General features: G+C 42.0%; 1 protein-coding gene across 1 annotated transcript in view; it reads right to left on the bottom strand.

Moving 5' to 3' along the window:
• LOC135324895 (cryptic protein-like) overlaps positions 1–20598 on the bottom strand; it is a 32798-nt gene extending 12200 nt beyond the window's left edge. Inside the window, 1 exon segment of the mRNA XM_064501949.1 lies at positions 20466–20598. Within this exon segment, the coding sequence (XP_064358019.1) occupies positions 20466–20598 (133 nt within the window).
• Between the last annotated feature and the right edge of the window lie 174 nt (positions 20599–20772).

Genomic DNA, 20772 nt, shown 5'->3' on the forward strand with positions numbered 1-20772 from the left:
TTTCACATTGTGATATACATATCTATATGCATGCATATGTCACTTTTCTGGCAGAAAAGCTGATTTTTTTATGAGCTTCTTGCCCTGCTTCTCCTCCCACAGATTACTGTCATCTTAGTTATGCTGACTGCATCGTTCACATCATCGTTCAAACTAGAACAGTGGGAAGATTCACGTTTCCAATTATTTCATTCAAATCTGGTCATTTTATAGATCAAACGTAGTGGGCAGCCTCACAAACAGTTGAACTGATATAACTATATTTAAATGCAACCTTTCCCTGTGTGCTCAGCTCCTCTGAATATGGTGCATCTGAGTGACTGAAGAATAAAACTGTAAACTGATGCAAGTCCTGTGATTTTTCAGCAGTGTTCACTTGTAACCCTTTTAAAGAGGTAGAAAAGGATTGAAGCAATTTAATAGATTTCCACTATGTCTTCAGCCTCCAAGGGATATAGAGGCCTGAAATGAGAACACAGTGTATATGTATTTTGTTAATGCAATATTGTTTGGTTAAAGACGAAATGGAGACAATTGGGGAATTCTAGTGAGCAGTAAGCTTCATCCCAACCAATGACAGTAGAGGAAATATCTGCAAATGTGGGTGAAGTTTATAGCTTCAGATAAATATATGTTTAACATTTATGGTGAAACTTGGCTTAGCTTAATTCATTTAAACTGGCATTTAATAGATGCTTTGGGAACACTTAAAATCTACCATTTTCTCTGCTAAATCTTCCTATTTTTACAGGGGCACAGATTTCCAGGGGATTATGACAGTTCTTCATTTGGAAAACTGCCCTTCCTTTCCACACATAAAAATTGACAAGAAAAAAAATACTTTCCTCTATTAGCCAACTGTCCTGATGTTTCTCTAGTGGTATGAAACTTCTTTCACAGTTCTAGCCCTGGCTATGTGTGTATTCATAACAGATTAAATCTGTTCGACAGAATACATTCTGTTTGTGAGGAAAAGTAGGAACATTTGTGGGGGATGAGTGCTCCCCCCCAGGGCTAGGTGAGGGGGACCTTGTAGTCACGGAAGTGTTGTATCATCTGGGGCTGGCGTTGGTGCCGGTGGGGTTAACATCACCAAAGTGCTCCTACCTGTCGATCCCACAGTGATAAATCTGTACTTGTGTATGCACTTATGTGTCATATGTGGTCTTAGCAAATTTCTGACTGCCATCTATAAACTCTTGCGAATCCCCTAGCAAGCTAATTTGCAAATCAGATCCAGAGCTGCATGAACTAATGATTAGTCTAGCACTGCTTTTGGGCTGTGTAATGTTTTAACAGCCTGGTAGTGATCTGATCAAACGCCCACCCACGTGCACCTGACCTTGACCCACTACATCAGAATAATTTTTGTGTGTGTCCTGTTTTCACTAGGATTTTACTTTAAGAGAACCCTCTCCAGGTAGCTTGGGTTTTACCTGAAGATACCACAAGTAAACATCCACTTCGGGGATGGACTATGCCCTTTCGTTACCCCTGTGCAGGGCTTGGAGGCTGGTCTTTCTGCACATATTAAGTATCAACATGAGTTTGCTCTGCTCCATGTGCATAAGTGAGGAGAAGATCAAGATCATTTTGCTTTTGTTCCCCTTCGTGTGCTGAGTGAGTCGGGAGACTGGCAGGCATTTATCCTGGTGGTTGAAAGTTCATCAGGATGTCCAGCAGCTAATGTCTGCGCCAATCGACGCAGCTTGCATTTTACATTTCTCCTGGCCATCACCACTGCTTGGTTTGAAGGCTGTCTGCCCAGGGCCCCAACCTTGGCTAGGATGCTGTCGGGACAGATGCAGCCAAATAAGAAAGTCTCTGCTCCATAAAGCTCACTACTTACTTAGCTTAACTCCTAGCTTCATGGTTTTAAGTTAACTAAGGAGAAAAGGGAAATGAGTAACTGCCTTTCAAAGCACTAATCTACTAATGACTTCTGCTCCTTGATAAGCCTGATGTTCAGTTTGGGCATTATGCCTTCTCTTATGCTGAACCTTTCTGTTCTTCTCTCTCCCTCAGACTTGCCCCAATGCGAGTCTGACTCTTCATTAGGAGCTTTTGCAGCATTAAGAGCTCTCGGGAAGAGCCTATGACCCTCTGCTCTGCAGATCGAAGGGCCAGAACAATATTTCATTATATCTGGGGCAAGGGCCTCTTGATGAGCCATGCCACATCTGCTCCCTTCCATCCGCTCTGTCACTCTGCTGCTAATGGGAGAGCTTTATATATACATTAACGTGACAGGGATACCAAGCAGGTCACTTAAAACATTTTTGGGAGGTATATTAGAGGGTTCTCCCTAAGGGTTTTTCTGCTGCTCTACAGGCTTTGCGTACTGTCTTTCTCCCCAAACTGTGAACAGACTTTGTGTGGATAAATTGCCATCTTAGAAAGAACATCTCTGGAAACTTTTAGCTATGGGTTGCAATATTAGGCAATAAGAGTCGTCTAATGAAGAAATAACACTTTTTTTGGGGGGGGACACTTTAATGAAGCATTGACAAAAAATGGAAAATACTGTACAACCCACAACAGGGAGGCTTGAGAAGCCAGAGTGACAAAGTATAGGCCACATACCACACTGTTATATATGCAACTTACAGTTCACCCTTCTGTTTTTGATATCGCATGGTGCTCAGACCACACACAGGGAAATGCTAGCATGGGTGGCATTAATGCCACAGGCTTATTTTACCACAGCAATTTACTGTGCTTCAATACAAGTCTGAAAAGCTAAATTAGTAGGTGTGATGCTACTACTGCATAACAGGGAATGAATCTGAACATTACACTGCTGCAAAGTGGTGGCCAGCCTGAGTGTGAAACAACTCCATCCTAGAGATCGTGAAATCATGAGCTACAGCAACCTCCTACCTTCTGCTCTAGCTCGACAGTCTGTCTTGTAACACCTGCCTGTGATCTAGTACCAAAAAAGTAGATAGATGAGTAAAAGATTTTGCATCAGAGCTTGTTTTTTGCTCTCATCACTTCCCCCAATCTAGCTTAGTGCATAAGCCTCACAAGCACTTGAGCAGTCTGTCTGAGGGGGTGGCATCGCCTGCGGTGGAGCCTGGAGGAAAGGGGCAGAGAGCTGGGAATATTGTAAAGTGGTATTGCTTCTGAAGGGGGAATTGAACCTCTAGTCAGGAATAGGGGAGCAAAATATCGCAACTGTATTGGAAAATGGTTTGCTGTCAAAAATTCAAATACAGGGTTGGTTATATTGTTTTTAAAGCAAAGTCCTACTTTCAGTAAAGCTTATTCTGTCAAGCTTATACAATGTCAGAAAGTGTCCACTCCCAAGTGTCCACTTAACAAAATGACTTATCTATGGGTGCAAAGAAAACAATTAAAATGCTCTGTCTTTATGCCAGCCTGAATTTCTGGGCTTGCAAAGAAGCAGCCTCAAGGAACCGCTCCGCTAGGCTGACAACGAAGGCGCGCTCCTGCAACTATGGCTGGGTGGAAATGTTGACAAATTGGAAAAGGCCAGATGTCCAAATGAGAGGCGGTGGAAATGTATCGTTTTGACAGAGCATTGTTCAGGAACAGGTACTCACCTTCAAAAAAGAGGAATAATTTGACAGTTGTAGCTCTCAGCGGGGATTTGTGAGACCCAGGTTTGAATTCCTAGTTTTTCTGTTTTAGCCTAAGGAGCTGACTTGGGTTTTCACAAAAATCTAATTTGAGTGTCCTAGCCAAAAGTATATCTGTTATTTTGAAGCCCATCTCTGTTCATCTGTTTCTGCCTTCCTCTCTCTTTTGTGTCTAGCGAGTTCTTTTTATTTTTGCAAAAGAAATATTAAAAAAGACCTTGGCTTTGTCTTGATGCAAAGCAGGAAGATGTTTTACATCTCAACGTTTGCAGGACAGGGAATCAATTTTCTGGCTAGCTCTGTCTGGAGCGTAATTATAGCAATTTTAATATCCTTAGCTTTAATTCTGATTATTGATCCTATTATTGACCAATGTCTGCTTGTTATTGCGTAGATGCAGGCAAAGAGACTGGTAGAAAATAACACCTGTCAGGTGGCCATCAATTAATTTTTTTCTATTCCGGAAGGATGGCCCTCAGTGTTTCCACAGCAAAAATCCCAACTATTCCTGTTCTTTTCACAATCCCCAAAGACTATCTTTGCTCTTCACTTGATGGAAAACATTTTCTAGCTCTCTACACTCTCACATTCCAATCAGGTGGCTAAAAAAATCTGCTGTGGCGAAGAAAGTGAGAAGCAACAGAAGTGAGGGCAGCAGAAAGCAGAAAGCAAAGCTCTATGTCCATTTTTAATTCAGGATGCACTGAAAAGCCAGCAAGAGGCACTGTACTAACTGCAATTATTTCCACATTGAGTTTGATTTTGTTTTTCAGATGCTGCATTTGTATTAACTCCTCTGCTGATGGGCTGCAGAAATTGGGGGCGTTTGGAGGGAGGAGGCAGCCCCTCAGCCTGTGGGCTTGTGCCTCATGTCAAATCCACTGCTGGGCTTCTTGTCACGGCAGAGCATGGATGGGAGCTTGTGTGCATTATTTCTTCTGCACAGTCACCATGAGGAAAACTTCTCACTTAGCTCTGCTTTTGTCTGCTTGGTTTATTCTTGTCAAAAATCACTGTGAGGATGATTTTGCTGTGGCCACATACGCAGTCGTGACAGACAGGCACTTGACTGCAGTGCAGAGTTCCTCTGCTGAGTTGATCAAAGCCAGCTCTTCTCACAGAAAGTAACTGCAAATAAACTGTTGGCATAGGGGCAGAAACTTTTTTTTTCCCCCTCTCATTTTATTCCGGCAGAACTGTCTAATGCAAATCAGGAGAAATTATCTCATTAATAGCTAGCAATACCATGTCAAGGTATTCATGTGTGTGGTGGAAGTGAGGGGCTTTGCAGGCGGTGCCTTGTGGGTGCAATGAGCTGTACGGAAAGAGTCCAGGCCCTGTCTGGGTGCGGATTTGCAGGAAGGGTAATTTTTGGTGTCCGTTTGGCATGGCCGCCAGTTGTTTTTTCCCACAGCTACGTGCAGGTGTGGGAGGTGGAGGGAGGTAGGCTGTAGAGCAGCATGGCACCTAGAGCACATGCAGTTCTCTCGGATACTCCCTATACGTGGAAAAGATGGGCAAGGTCTTGCCTCTATTTGTGCTGGGGCTGCAGATGGCCCTGGCTTTGCATGTAGTTTTGAGAGAGCCAAGAATGATGACTGCACTGTAAATACGGGGACGGTTACGGGCCACAGCTCAAGTGTGTGGCTCCAGCCAGTGCAGTTGAGGTTTTTACTCAATGTACCAGGACATGACAAATAGTGAAAAACAAAAGCAACTTTGAACTTTCTTTGGAAACCACATGATAAAATATAGGATGAAATAATAATAAAAAACAACAGAAGCTGTCAGGGGAAACGAGGGATGGTGTTTGGTTGGAGGTTTAGAAAAAAGGCTTAAAAAAAGCCCACAGGCAATGAAATGAAATCTAATCTGTTTCCCTCTCTGCAGGGCTCCAGGACTGGAGTGTAATCTCTATTACTATCACATTGCTTTCCAAGGATAAAGTTTTAAAACTAACTCTTGTTAATTAGTTTGTTTATTTTGCAACCGCCAGGCTTCTTCGCTCCCATCGTGAAAGACCTGTCATGAGCTCTGTTGTACAGTTTGGGGGCTGTGTGTATGTGTGTGCGTGCACACACTCAAGGAGCTTTGCTGCTACTGATATATAAACTTGCAGAAAGCTGGAAATCGAGGCTCAGTTCATGTTTGTATTTGCATATTTGAGAAAGAGTGGGAAAAAGTCTTCCTTAATATCGGCATTTTTGATTTCAAATTTTTTCCTTTTAAGTGTTGTTTGAGCAAAACAAAAAATGACAAGAACTGAGGATGGGGGGAAGAAGGAAACTTAGGGAATCTTGCTAGAAATTTGGAAAGCTTGTATTCAAGCCCAGTCAAGGAATAGATCAAACTTTACTTCTACAATTGGTGTTTTACTTGGTAGCGTATAGAAGTCTCTTCATTTTTCACCGGGTAAAGAAAGTGCAATAAAAACTTTGCAATAAGAAATTGCAGAGTCTGGGACTTCTTTGAAACATGCCTGCTGTTTTCTAGCCAACTGTATTTGGGACGAATGGGGACAGGCACCAGGATGAAGTGAGCAGTCGCTTGCACTGGGCTTTTCTCCTTTCTGCTTCAGCTCTGACTCTGCTTCTCGTAGTGTGAGCAGAGGGGGAGCTCAGTGTGGACACAGAGAGGAGACGAGGACAGCAGGAGAGGTGCTGCCCCACGCGGGTTTTGTAGAGCCTTTGAGCCTGATCTGTGCTACCAAGGCTTATTAGCAAACTTGTCACTTGTTGAAATAGCCTTCATACCCCTACTTGGGCACTCAGTTAAAAAATCTGAATTCACCAGGCTCTGGGGCAGTATAAACTCCACCCATATAGCTCTATACAGGCAATGCCTTGTCAAGCACTTCACCATCTCATCCGTTACTACCCTGAAGATGGGGACGCCACACATCTCAGGGTTGATTAATGATACATTTTTTCCCCCTAAATCCATTCAAATTAAATAGCTATAAAATGCACACTACCTTTGATTATCTACCACTTACTGTAAGGTACAGACAGGCTCATGTGTGAACTATTACCTTATGCTATTGAAAAAAATTACTCTTTTTTTTTTTCTCACCAGAAGGCAGTGAACAACATGTTCATCACAGAATCAGAACAAGTAGGTGTGCAATTACCGTGAAAGAGCTAGCACATGGTTACTTGTTACGTTGAGTTCAGGGTGCCTGTATTTTGATGTGGGAAATCAATACCCAAAGCAGAAGCACAGGGAGCATGAAATGCCTGGGACACACTGGCCCATCCATGCAGTGCGTCCAGTGTATATAAAAAAGGACCTGGACTTCCTGACATAGGGAAAGAGCCGAATGGCTTTCTGTTAGATGCCTGCAAAAATATAGAAATCTGTGCTAATAATTCAAAAGAATAAATGGGTCAAGGACAGGCCAGGGTTGTGTCAAGGACAAGGAGCCATTGCAGGGTTATTAGAAGCCAGAAAAAGGCAAAACGTCTGTTTTCAGCTTCTCTTTCTCACCAGCCTGAAGGCTGCAATCTGCTTCTGGTAGTGTCTACAGGAATACAGCTGAGACGCTTTGTCTGACTGAGCAGGAAAGGAAGTGGAGGCAAAAGGGAAATTAACTCACTTTTTTTAAATACCAGAGGTTACTGAAGGACTTTTGATACTATTGCGCTTAATTTGCTCCTGTAAGTAACACAGAGCTTGGCTGTTCGGAGAGCGTCCCTGGCTCAACTCTGCTTCCGTCTCATGAGCTGCGTCAGGCTTGCGACTCATCCACGGGAGTTTTGTGCACCTCCTTTCTGACCGTTTCGCTGATAAGGGTTGTTATTATCAGAGCTGTAGAGGGCAGGTGGCTGGGGATATATTCTAGCCTTTTCTCCGCCTGAGGCAATTCAAGCTCAGTTCTCCTATGTCTGTGGAGAATGACCTTGCCACCAAACTACAGGCTAACTTCATAGCACAGAGGAGGTCTAAACTTGTACACTGCTCTTTTAAAGCTATGTCCCTGTGTACCAAAAAACCCCGTGGGCTAGAAAGAACAAGACGCATAAATCTGTACTCCTTGTACAGTGACAAATATACGCATTTTTACCTCAACTGTCTCTGTGTAATTTAGAAAGAAATCTGTAAATGGAGACCGGTAGCCAGGATCTCTCCCTGTAAGATGAGTGCCCTTAAGGGCAGACTGAATCAAGGGTACAACTCTCTGGTTTCATTCTGGTGCAGTGAATCCCGCCTGTGTGTTTGCGTGCTGGCACAGCATCAGTAGCTGCAGTGAGGGATGCCCTCGCTGACACCTACGTGATAACTTTGGGCTTACGGCTCTCAGCTTGGTAGGGAGGGAGAGGAATGGGGGCTGCTCGTGGTGGTGAAAAACAGATTTTCCATTTCTAGATTAATGGCTGTTTCTATAAAGATGGGTATCAGCTCAGAGTTGGAAAACTTGTAATTCAGTCAGCTGAAGAGGTCTGATGACTTGATTCCTTAAAGACCACCTGCACTTGCGCCGTCAGCTATGTGCATGCAGGTGGGGTAGCTGGAGACTGAGAGCAGGATTTTCATATTGAGTTACGTAGCACCTGCTTCTGCACAATGACAAGGAGGTCATCAGCAGAAAACTTGCACTATGGACTGTAGAGAACTCTCTTCATTACACCTATGTGACTTTTCACTTTCACTATTTAATGCCTTATCCATAGTATCATTGCCTTATCCATAGTATCATTGTAGATTAATCTTCCTAAAGAGGTCTCCATCTTCACCTGGAGAGACTAGCACTTGTTAACTCACATCTCTCATAGTCCCAGCTCTCTTGATTGACTTCTACAGCAATTATTTGGTCTCAAGTAGTGGGAAAGATGTGGGATGAGTATTTTTTATCCAAGCACCTGCTGAAATATAGCTCAATGCAAATGAAGACACCTGCTGAAACAGCTGTTTCTCCCTTTGGTGCTAACAACCAGCAAATGGCATTTGGAGAGATCTTTCTCCTCTTTGCTTCAGGTCAAAATGAGTTGTTTTATTTATTAACAGGTTTTATTAGGGAAACATACTTTAGAACTGCTCCCCCTGACAAAGTTCTCAATTTTTATTTTCTTTGTTGTTTTACATGTATATGCTTGGGTAGTCAGAAAGTTCTCTAGATACGCTAGGTTACACTGTCCTTATCCTGTCTCAGAAAGCTGAAATTTTGAAATTCTCATTTATTCATTTCTGTGGACTTAAGCTTTTTGAGTGATCTTACTTATTACTTGCCTATTGAAGATAAGTATCAAACTCTTTAAAAGTAAACTCCTGGTCTGTTCATGGAATATGAAAAAGTGTCATAGGAAGCACTAGTAATTTATGAAATGCTTCTTAATTCCCTCGGGTTTAGACTTGGAGGTTCCACCAAGGTCAAAAACTTAAGACTGTAATCAGTGTAAATTACAGATACTTAAAGCCTAAATTCTGCTTGCATTTTCTGGGTGTCCAGCCTGAGTGCTGAAATTAATGGCATCTGTCTGGATTTATGCTGATGTAATAGCCCAGATCTCTGAAAAAGCAATTGGAAGGAGGAACTAGGCAGCCAGTTTATTATCTATAACTAACTTATCTCTACAGGGGCTACACAGAAGGCTTTTAGTTGGAGTAGAATTCAGCATTTGAGTCTCTGCCTGTTTCAGTTCATTGCCTATCGGGAGGAGGACTCCGTTTTTTACAGTAGGGATGTGTATGATTGTTGCCAAATTCAGGAGACACAAAGGAAAAAACAAGAGGCAATTTAATCTGAAAAATGTTAGACTTTAGCTACAAACTGTTTTAAATGTTGAGATACGTCACTGTGCAGCTGCCACAGTCCTTGTCTTGTGCACATGTCCCTCCATGAAATCGGTTGACATTCAGAGGTCACATCTCATTCATTCAAAAAACAATCCACCCACAGATCCATTATCAAGCCGTGATGCATAACTGGTGTAATCCCGGTGATCAAAATTATGGAAACACAGAGTGAAAGATTTTCTTCAGTCTTTGGAAATACTGGCTGGAACATACTGACATAAAAATACCAGTAGAAACAGACATTTAAGAGCAGGTATCTCACCTGTTGGGATGTGGGCTTTGCCCCTGAACCCCCTATTCAAACTTGTTAAACTTGTTATGACAAGAACAAATAAAACTTGGATGATAGAGCAGGAGGATCCCCACTGTGGTCTTGCACAACAATTTGCCAAGTTTAACAACAGAGACACTCGCGACAAGCTGACGAGTTCATTCAGTATTGACATTTGGCGTGCAGTCTGGGGCTACTAAACTAGCACAAAATAGAGGGCTGTTTGACTTGCTCTCTAATTCTGTGTAAGTTTGGCAACTGATACACAGGATAGGCGCACTTACTTCCCTCGGCCCCCAATCCTAAGGGATATGTAAGATCTCAGGGAAAACAGCAATACACTTTATAGCAGCCTAAGTGAGAGGGGCACACCGTCTCCACATCGGCGATGCTACCGCATAGGGTAACAACTAGTGACTCCTAATGCTTTCCTAATACTAGTATTATAAATACCTTCCCAAGAGAAGCCCTCAGTCCTTGAGAAAACCCTCCTACAGAGAAGACATATAGGAGATATGTTGGTAAGATCATTGTAGCTTGCCTGAACTTTAAGTGTTTTCTTATTGCAATCACTTTGGTAAGGGGTGTCATTACCTGATACAAATCCTTATGCGAATATGCTTTTATACTGCCATAAAGATGCTTCATACTACAGAATTGCTCAGGAGTAATTATAAGCCCTTCTTTAGCTGTTATAACTTCATCTCCTTTAAGTCAGTTGTACTGCTTTAACCTACCAGTCTAGGTTACATGTAAATATTTACTATGTAGTTAATATGGCACCTCTTTCAAAACTGGAGGATAAATGATAATGACTCTCATAAGAGGGACTGCTTTTTTGGAAAGCCTGAACAGATCCATAAGGAGGTATTTAGAGTAACATAACTTACAAAACCTCAGTGTATATCCCTTTCTCTCATTCTGGAGTAAAGGGTGAATAGGCAGGGAAGTGTTCTCCCCCCTTACAAAATAAATACATTGCTACGAATTTAAGAAAATATAAGACTTTCAGTCGTAAAAAGGTCAAGCAAACAATTTATGTTAAAGCTTTGCATCAGCAGCACTGGTTCAAAATGATCACTCGGTCTCTTCAAAGAGGCAATCAACTCATAAGATGGATGATATTATCTGTAGAAGTATTTTGGGAAAAGTGCCGTATTAACAAAAAAAAGAATTGTACCTGCCTATTAGAAGGGGAAAAAAACACCCTTCCTCAGACAACAAATAATTACAAGGTGTTATTAAGTTACAATGAAAAACTGGAAGGAGGAAGCCAGTTACAAACATTTTGGAGGCAGGGGGTTAAGTTTAAACATATGGGGAAAAAACAGATCTTGTCACAAACCATCCCGTGAGCTTGCAGCCTGGCACCAGCTCCTGCTGTGCACAGCAGGCACTTCCCCTCCAAACCACAGCGTATACTCACACAGCACTAAAGAGGATCAGCATCTCTCCTTATCCCTCCTTGAAGAACACATATTGCTGCCAGGCTTTGTCAAGAGGATATAGACCCGTCTTGAAATGGGATTGAAAAAAGTCAACAACAACAAAAAGGCAGGCACAGATTCAGCATTAAAGGTGCTCTTCCTGACTTCTACTAGCAACCCTCCCTGCAAATAAGCAGACCAAAAAAAAAAAAAAAAAAAAAAAAGAAATCAAAGCCTTGCAAAGTTTTCTCTCTTCCTCTCTCTCTTCCTCTGTACGTAGAAATTCTGCTTGTACAGAGATTTTGTTAGTTAGAAATGTGGAAAAGAGAGAAACCTACTCTAGGTGCAACCACACCAGCAAAATACTCCTTTTCTTTTCCTTGAGGGTCAGCAAAACCCCTATTTTTATTGCTTTCAGCTACTCAGTAGAGTTAAGGCTATAAAGAATCCGTGGTGTGGACAGAGTTATAGTGGAAAAGTTGCTGGGTGCTGCTGAAGGTAATTTTGTACAGCTAGTGCATTGAGCAGGTCAGAACGGTAAGTGTCTGAAAGAGTTTTTTCACTAGACCTGTACTATCAAAATCCCTTTAAGGTCTGCAGTGTGCTAATGTTGGAGGTCCTTGGAGTGACTTACTCGTATTTATAGTGGAAGTAGTGTTTTTTGTGTTTGTGTGTGTGTTGTTGTTTTTTTGCCACCTCTATGCATCTGTCAATATTACGCTTCTCTGTGATACTCTTCCAAGAGGCACAAAGGCAAGAGGGGGGCCTTGGCCCAGACTTTGGCATTAGGCCATTTCTGTCCTGGTAAGATTTGGGGCCCACAGAGGCTAGATTTGGTGTGTGGCATTACTTAGGGCTGCTCCAAGCTCTTTCCCATTTTTTTCCATGAAGACTCTCCTGAGATGCATCATAGCCAGGACTCCTGGGAGAAATTGCTGAATTGCTTCCAGACAGCCTGTCGCTGGCAGCTGCTTTGTTTCTGCTTAAATCAGGAGTGCTGCTAATAACCGGGTCCTTTCAGACAAGGCGCTCACATCCCTCAGTTCCCAGTGCCAGGCAGCCCGGATGATACCTGCTGCCATCCGTTCTCTGGGAGGGGAGCTCTGAACCCCTGGTGCCTCTGAGAGCCTTTCTGCCAGGGTGCACCTGCTCCTTCAGAGATGCCCAGTGCACGAGAGACCTATCCGGGAATAAATGGGGACACAAGGCACCTTTCCATTTCACATTTTTTGGCCTATTGTAATCTTTGATATGATTTGTGGGGCCACAGATACCTGAAGGAATTTATATATCTTTTCCTCCTGAACTGAAGGGGGACAAGTGCCCAGTCACCAAAGAGAATTTGGACCTACCTATCTATGCGCGGTGTAAGAGCAAGTTGTGGATGTTTTCAGTTCACCTGTTGAAAAGATTATCTCTGGCATTAATTAATTAGCAGTGGTCATTTCTGTTTAATATCCCTCTGCGTGAATCCTTGTTTTTCTGTTAAAAACATTCAAGCAGCAAGTGAGAAATCCCCACTGATGGTTGCGTGAGAGGTGAAACAACTGAACTGCTCAGAAAAGGGCCACAGAGCATGACTGCGTATCAGGCTGGCCCACAGGGTAAAGGCGCTTAGACCTAACATTTTGATTCAGGCCCCATCTTTAATTTAAACTTCACTTGACCGCTTTAAACAGAACGCTGATTGCCTAGGCAGATTCTCAGTGCTCCACAGCAGCAGTCTATTAACCTATTTAGATGATATCTACAGTAGTAATGAGATTAGAAACTAGAAAGGAAACTCAGAGAAAGAGACGGGAAGAAATTTAAAAGCAGTTTAAAATTTTGGTACTGTTTTTTTGATGAAAGTACCAGAAAGAGGGGTCATATTGTCCCACAAGTCATAAATACATCAAGTCTGGCCAGCTGATATGAGGTAATCCTGTAAAGACAGTCAAGTAATAGCTAGATTTGGAATGAGGCTAATGCCTAGATAATACAAAACAATTAGAAGATATTATGTATTTCTCCCTAGTGATACCTCCTTACAGACTAATTGTAGCTCTTGGGAGCTTTGTGTTCACTACAAGGCTAATTTTTCTAGATTACAAAGACCTGAAAGCTATACTTTCCAAACTTTCACTGCTGACTTCTCAAGTGTAAGCCTGCTTCATCAATTACATTTCCTTCGGGCTCCTAATTTGGGAGCCGCTGCTCCCCAGGATCTTGTCTGCTCTAGGGCAGAGACACTGTTTCAGGCATCAGAAAATCTAGTGCTGCTTCCTCCAGAACTACATTTTTTTCCACAGTCACTTTGTCTCTCGATCTCAATTTTGCAGCTCTAAAACGAGGATAAGTTTTAACTTCTCCCTAACTAGTCTGTCCTGCTCGATTTAAGCTGTAATCCCCCCACGGCAGCATCTGTTTCTCCCTCTCTTTATATTGTACCTATCTTCGTGAGATCTCCGGCTTGCTGGTAGGACAAGGTGATGCTATTGTAAAGCATGTATGTGAAAACCACAGCTGCTAATTTGCGGAGAAAAAGTCAGCAGTTCAGGACATTTTTGGAGGCTGGGGGTCAGCGAGCTCCCACAATAGGTCTTTGTTGTTAAATTTCCCTGTTGCTTTGATTGAAACAAAGGCAGGCCTTGTGAGTGCAGCCCGGTAGCAGGAGGGAATTTGGTTTTCATGGAAAATCACAAGCTATTAGCAGTTGTGAGGACAAGCTATCGCCCATTAGAGCCATTGCTAGAAGAGACCACCTGCGCACAGCAATGGAAAAGTCTGTCTGCCTGGACTATGCGAGTCAGGAAATGGCCATGCTGAGATCAAAATCAACCAAGTTTGAAAGTCTGCAGCCGAGCAAAAGACTTGAGCTGCAAAAATGCTACACCTTATGCTGCTTTTGTAAAGAAAATAATCCTAAAGCCCAAGGTATCATCTGTAGACAAACATGAAGTTTGAAAATTGTAAACAGTTCAAAGAGTATCGGGGGGAAAATTTAAGGCTCTAAACCTTCTAGAAAACACCTAAGCTTCTTATAAAAGATAAAGCTAACTTAAGGAAGGGCCTGGGAAAACATTATAGGGTTTGTTTGGTTTGCCATGATTGAAGTACAGATATTAAGATAGCTAAAATAGCAGCTTATAACACAATTAAATTTGTAATTCTTTCGACGTATTTGCACATGAATGGCGGGAGTGCTTCTGACCGGAGCAGGAGACAGGTATACACAGGGAAATCTAAAGTAAAGCTAAGTAGCGTTCAAATTAAACCTCTTGATGAGATAGAGATAGAAACACTTCCAAGGTGTGAGGAATAGTCACCTCAGCTCTCTGAAGAATAGCCATAGGAAAAGTTACCCACTTTCCTAGGAAAAAATGTTTAATGTGTAGTTATTTAAATTATTTAATTGGGTACTGCATTATTTAATTTGCCATCTTACCTTTCCTGTCCGTCACTGAAACTAATATATTACATCCTTAGAATCTTTCCTACAGAAAAATTTTTCTGTTTTACCTTGCAGTATTTGGGAGGAAACAAAACTTTTAAAAATTTCATTTCTCTCAAGGAAGATAACTCGGGGAATTAGAGATATAACTGATATGCTTCTCTAGCAGTCCATGGAAGCCATATATCTTTAAAGGAACAATCATCTTTTCTATACATTTTAAGAAACTGACATCCTGTGGGAGATTATAAAATCCCTACTTGTAAAATCCTACTTTTTCCTCCCAAGAAAGGAGTGTGCAGATGCCTGGATAGTGACCCGAGGTCTCCTGACAGTAGGCTTTGTTTCTCTGTTACCTCTTCCAGGTGGCAGAAGTAGATCACTGCACATACAGAAACCTTGAGAAGAAGTATCTCCTTCAGTTTCACAGGCCTGCTAAAACCACTGGTAGAAGCTAATATTGCTAGTTAGCGTCTACAAAATGCTTCTGTTAACAAAAATCAACTGCAAAATCCTCCTTGTGAGCCCAAAGACAAGTGGGATTGTTCTGGCCTCCTTTCACCCTGCAAATCAGAATACGAGCACTGAGAAAAAAGGCACGTTTTCTGCCGGCCGCACTCGAGCAGAGCATTTTGAGAATCTCCCCTTCACACTTGCTTTCCTCCGCAAGAGTAAATGAAATGAGGCCTCCTTTCAGCTGGGCACATGCACATTTTCTCCTTCTATTCAAAAATCCCTTTTGAGCTGCTGGCATGCATTTCTGGCGGGCACTCAGGAGCCCAGGATATTTTAAAGGAGCTGTGAATAGTCGCTAACAGTGGCATTCAGAAGAGAGAAGCTAGTGGGAGCTAAAAAGCTATGGCAATTGTGCAGTTTATTTTTTACATGGGAGGCAAAAGTCAGATTTTTGGACTTCCGGGTAGTTTACTGAAACCAGCTTTTTATGGACCTGGACTTCCCAAGTTTTTTGTTTTATTAACATAAATTTAGTATCTGGCAGTTTTCCCTCAATTCATTGCAGTGTCATCTGTGGTGCCAGGTTTATCCAAGATGCTTTTTGATGTGTTTAATGTCCTAGTTCTTATGTTGGCATCAGCCTTCTCCTGTAACCTAACAGTTTAGGATCCTGCTTAGTGAGAAAAAAACATATAATACATCTGCTGTCTCAGTCGCTGAAGCTAATTTACTTACCACAGTCATCTTGAAATATTGGGGAAGCTATGCAGAGTCCCATAAACACATTTGCACAGAGAGCAGCTCCTCGGTACCATGGATAACAGCATCACAATCTCAGTTAAGAGTAGAAGAACAGAGCTCTTCTAAAATGAGCCTATCGGTAAACCAATAGCAAATGGACTGCTTTTAATAATTTCCTTTACCTGTTCCATTCATCAAAGTCACAGCATCAGCCTCTGAAGTGTTTCAGACACTCAGAAAAACTGCCCAAGATACAAGTTACTCCATTTTTGCAGCAAAGTGTGTTTAACACCTTGCCTGTGAGATTTTGTTAAAAGCAGTGCTAAACTCCTACACCCTACCTTCACACATACATATGTTTTTACATCTGTCATCATCTGAGAGTTATAAATGCGGATGTTCCTTCCACTGTATTGAAATACAGTGGGCTAGGAAAAAAGAGATTTTAAAATAAATATCGAAAATGTCTGTTGCACAAGGACTATGTTGCTTTGGGGTATTCTTTAACCTGGCCTGGGCCACACGGCAGGATGATAAGATGACCTCTTCATGCCTTGCCTCCCATGTTCTTAGTGGCTCTATAATTGCTTGAGATTCTTTCAGTAGAGCTGAGAAACAAGACTGTCCTATATTTCCCTCATGTTATTGCCTAATGCAGATGGAAGTCAGGGTGAAAGGAGGAGATGGCTCTGTAAAACCATTTTTTAGTGAAAAAATTGTCCCAGTCTTCAGTGGTCAGGGAGCTGTTTTAATTTATTGGGAGCATCACTTTGGCAAGACTACAGAGAAAATCCATGAGTGTCTTTTCAAGTAAAAGTGCACCTAAAAAAAAATGGGTTTGAAAACAGAAATTTGGGATCTTGCCAAAGTGATCAAACATGATCATGAGAAAGGTATGTTGGTTTCCTCACTTGTTACTGGCCTCTCCCTATCAAGACCAAGTCTCTTATAATACAGCAAAGGTTGTTTTCAAGGCACAATATGTATAGTTCATTTCCCACACCACTTCTCCTTCTTAGAAACTATTTGCTTCAAGTGGTCGGAAAATAGGTTCTTTTCAACAGCGAGCTCTCCTTGGCTTCCAGTGTGAAAGACTTTTAAAAGCTTCAGGTAGAGGTTGGTGAATACAGAGCAAGGTTACACATTTGAATTGCCTTTACTGGTGGTCCTGCCTTATAGTGAGCTCTCTAAAGACTTCCTGGTGAAAAAAATTACTGGCAACAGAAATATCAGATTTTGCTTTCCTACATGAATGATCCCAGAAATCCCCTTGTCCCTAGCACTCATGTTAGAAATGTGATTTTAAAATAAGAGTAAGTCATCTAATCTAAAGAGTAGAAACACACAGACCAGATAAGGTAGCTAAGCAAAAATTTAGAAATGCAATACAGATGGAGAATTTAGTGCTTTAAAACCAAGTTCAAGAGGAAAGAAATCTGCTTGCAGACACTTAGCAGAACAAGAGGGAGAGGCAAATGCCACCAAGGCATTTGGTTTGAGTTATTCACTCACTGTTGTCATGATTCCTACAGCAGAAAGACTGTTTCAGTGCATGTTTCTTAATTACAGGATAGCACAGGAACTTGCTGGCTTCAAGGCCAAGGAAAGGTAGTTGAGAATACACCTTTGCAAAGATATTTGTTCCATTAATTGACTCTAGTGAGAATCCAAAATATCTCAGGAATGGTTGTGCTCCTAAAGCAACTGCTCTTGTCCAGTTCTTTGGATGTCTTCTGTCTTGCCTTTAATTTTAATAAAGGAAAATATAAGGGAAAAAAGGGAGTATTTTCAAGTCTTTCCTCGCATGCTGACAGTAGAAAGCCTCTTACCCATTCCCAGTCCCAGCTTCAGGCTGTCAGAGAACAGAAGAACACAGAAGAGTCTAAAACAGAGAAAGGGAATCAGCAGAGGGGTAAAGGAGAGTTGCAGCTTAGGTGGGAAAAGGAGAAGAATCCCTCAAAGTAGCTAAATACTTGGTTTACAAAAACAAACTGATCAGCAAAAGTTCTCATTAGCTAATTTCAACCCACTGAAAAAAAGGGGAAATCTTTTCTCTTCAGTTAGCAGAAAATCAGTCAAGAACACTGACAGAGCCGTAAAGAGGATCTCGACCTTTCTAGCCTAGTAGGGAGGCTCTTACTCATTATCCTGCATCCTTTCATAACAGAGGAAGAAATAACAATGTATGCTGTTGGCAAGCCGCTCTAGCTACTGCGTACCATCATTCATTTAAAGAAAAAAATCCCCTGTGAGAACTCAAAGCAGCTTTCCAAGTTGCATCCTGTACGACTCAAGAGCTGCTACTTCTGCTTTCCTGCCTAGCAAGTCAGTCAATAAGCACCTGAAAGGCAATTATCACCTGTCTACCCCCCACTCCCAGTATGGATATTTCCACTACAGCTCACTGGCGTGAACTTATGTCACAGCAGATACGGGCTGCCTATGCCTCTTTCCGGGATAAGCTGCCCCTCTACTGCACGCATTGTACAGCAAGCGTCAGAGGCAGATGTGTTTTCACTGATAGATGCAGGACGAAGATTGATTTATATCTATATAGGCATAAATTGCCCCAGGAACATTTTGAAAAGCCAGCAGGGAGTGCAAAAAGCACACGCCATGGGGAATATATAGTTTTAAAAACTGAAACACTGAAGCCATGAATTGAATAACTTCTCATCTTCAAGAGAAATCTTAATTACATTAAGTCTAGGATATCTAAATGGGGCCAGTGGAAATTGGCCTGATTTCTTCTTCCCCAGGTAGGGGTCCTGGCCACGATTTGGACATGGCACTGCAAGCTGCTTCAAAACGGCATATCCTTAGTCCTGTCAAAGCCTCATGAAATCACAGTATTTCTGGGTAGACTTATGGATTTGCTGATCCCATGCAAAATGGAGAACCTCGTGTAAGAGACTTGCTTGTATGCAGACTGGTGCCTGCCTCAAGGAAATTTGCACCTGCAAAGTTTAAAACTGAACAAATCATCAGGTGAGCGCCAGCCGGGTGGCCAGGACCCTTTACAGTCTAGCACAAGGCATTGGAGCTTTGTCGGCTTTAGAAATTATACATAAATGGCCATGTCAAAGGGACTGGGCCTTTGGGAGAACTGGTTTGACAGTATGGATTTATGCACTCATTTTGAAACACAAAAGCACAACAAAAAGTCAAGGCAATAGAGAATACTGGGCTAGATGCCATACCTACACTGAAGAAATATTAATGACATTTCCTCCTGGGGCTAGCAAGGAGCCAGTTGCACTAGTCTTAAAATTAATGGTGGCCCCTTGGGTAACCAAAGTGGGTGCTTTGAGCACTCTGTCATCTACTGCTATTTGGGATGGATCTCACAGAGTTTGTGCATGGTTTCCTTAGTGCACACAGAGTGATTATATTGCAGCCATTGGAAAAATAAGCATCTTTCTTTCTCATGTGCAATGCTATGTGCACAAGATGCAAAATGACTTACTAGCCAACTTGGGAAAATGGAACTTTCAAGGTCAAATGTAAGTAGCTGATTACTAAAATTTGATGTTGGGATATCAAAAGTCCTGGAATGCTTTTAGATTTCCCTGGTTTTCACATAAAGTGAAAAGAGAAGTCTATCAGAAGGGAACAGCAATGTTTTTACCAGAATATAATGAGAAATATTTCCGAGTTGTAGACTCCCTTGTAGCACTTTGTTTGCATATTCTTTCCCTCCCTTCTTTTACTACCTTCAGCTTCTTGGTGTTAAATTGAGCTGGCAGTGTTACAGGCCATTTTAAATCAATGCTTGCAGAACTGCAAGAAGTGTGAAGCTGCCACTGAAGAATCAACGAGGAGGCACTGATAGCACTTATCAGCTCTTCTGTGCAAATGTCCTAGGTTTTCCAGGTGTGTGAACCCTTCCAACTTTGATTAAAAAGGGATTAATGTTGTTTTTTAAATATGTATATATATATATAAATATATATATATATATATAAAATGAACCAATTTGTGTGTGCTTGCAAGTCATAACTCTTTGGAGAGGTTTGCATTTGAATGCACCCAATTTTCCCATGCTGAACAGTGACTGCAATCTGTTAGGCAAGTTCTGGGCTTGACAAGGCATACTGTATTGCACAAGGTTTGCACCATTTCACTGTTGTGTCAGAACCAGAAGAGGCTACACTTGAGCGGTGACGCCAGTGTGTCAGTTTAGGACATCAAGCACGCTGTTCATGTAGTGCTGGAGGTGCAGAAGGTGCAGAGGTCTTTTTCTTATCTTCCTTTCTCTTCCATTTTCCTTGCTATTGTCGTGATGTGGTTCTCCTTGAAGCAGGCAGGGCAGGTCATGCTGTTTAACGGGGGAATGTCTGAGCTGCTCCTGTCCAGTGAACTGCTTCCAGCCACTGGCTTCTCACTTTCTCCTATCTCTTCCACACAATTCAGCTCACTAACTCAGCAGAGAACAATGCAACAAAAAGAAAAAGCTTCTTTTTTCCCTTTTTTTTTTTTTTTTTTTTTGGTCCGTGACTTAAATTTGCTCAACCATCATCAGAACAGGTGGTTTTTGGCCAAGAGCATGCTCAGGAAAGAGATGTGGAGAAGAAAGGAGTGAGGGACATGGCCTACCTGTCACTGTCTGCAAGCTCCATGTCAGCTCAGCACCAGCTCAGCAATCCCATGAAAATTTGTCTTGGGGATAGAGTTGGTTAAATATGTAAATATGAATGCTTGAACCTAAAGACTGGGTCAGAAACAACACAGCCTCTACTCACCTGCAATGGGACAATTGTCCACAACTGTTAAGACCTCCCAGTGAGTACACTGGGACAAGGATAAGGCCAGCAGGCTTGGATCATAGTCAGCTGTGTAAATTAGTATTAAGGGAGTAATTTTTATTTGCTCCATGTCTTGAATGATACATTAGCATTCTACATTAGCTTGCTAAATGTTAAAAAATGGTTATGTGCTGAAGTCAGTGGAGCTACATAAGTTAAATTCCCAGCTATGGAAGCTGGAATATAATAAACCATCTTTTTCTCCACAGATCCTCTGTCTTCTTCAGGAAACAGTTTGGACGGG

Source organism: Dromaius novaehollandiae, chromosome Z (assembly GCF_036370855.1).
Source record: "Dromaius novaehollandiae isolate bDroNov1 chromosome Z, bDroNov1.hap1, whole genome shotgun sequence".
Taxonomy (NCBI): Eukaryota; Metazoa; Chordata; class Aves; order Casuariiformes; family Dromaiidae; genus Dromaius; species Dromaius novaehollandiae.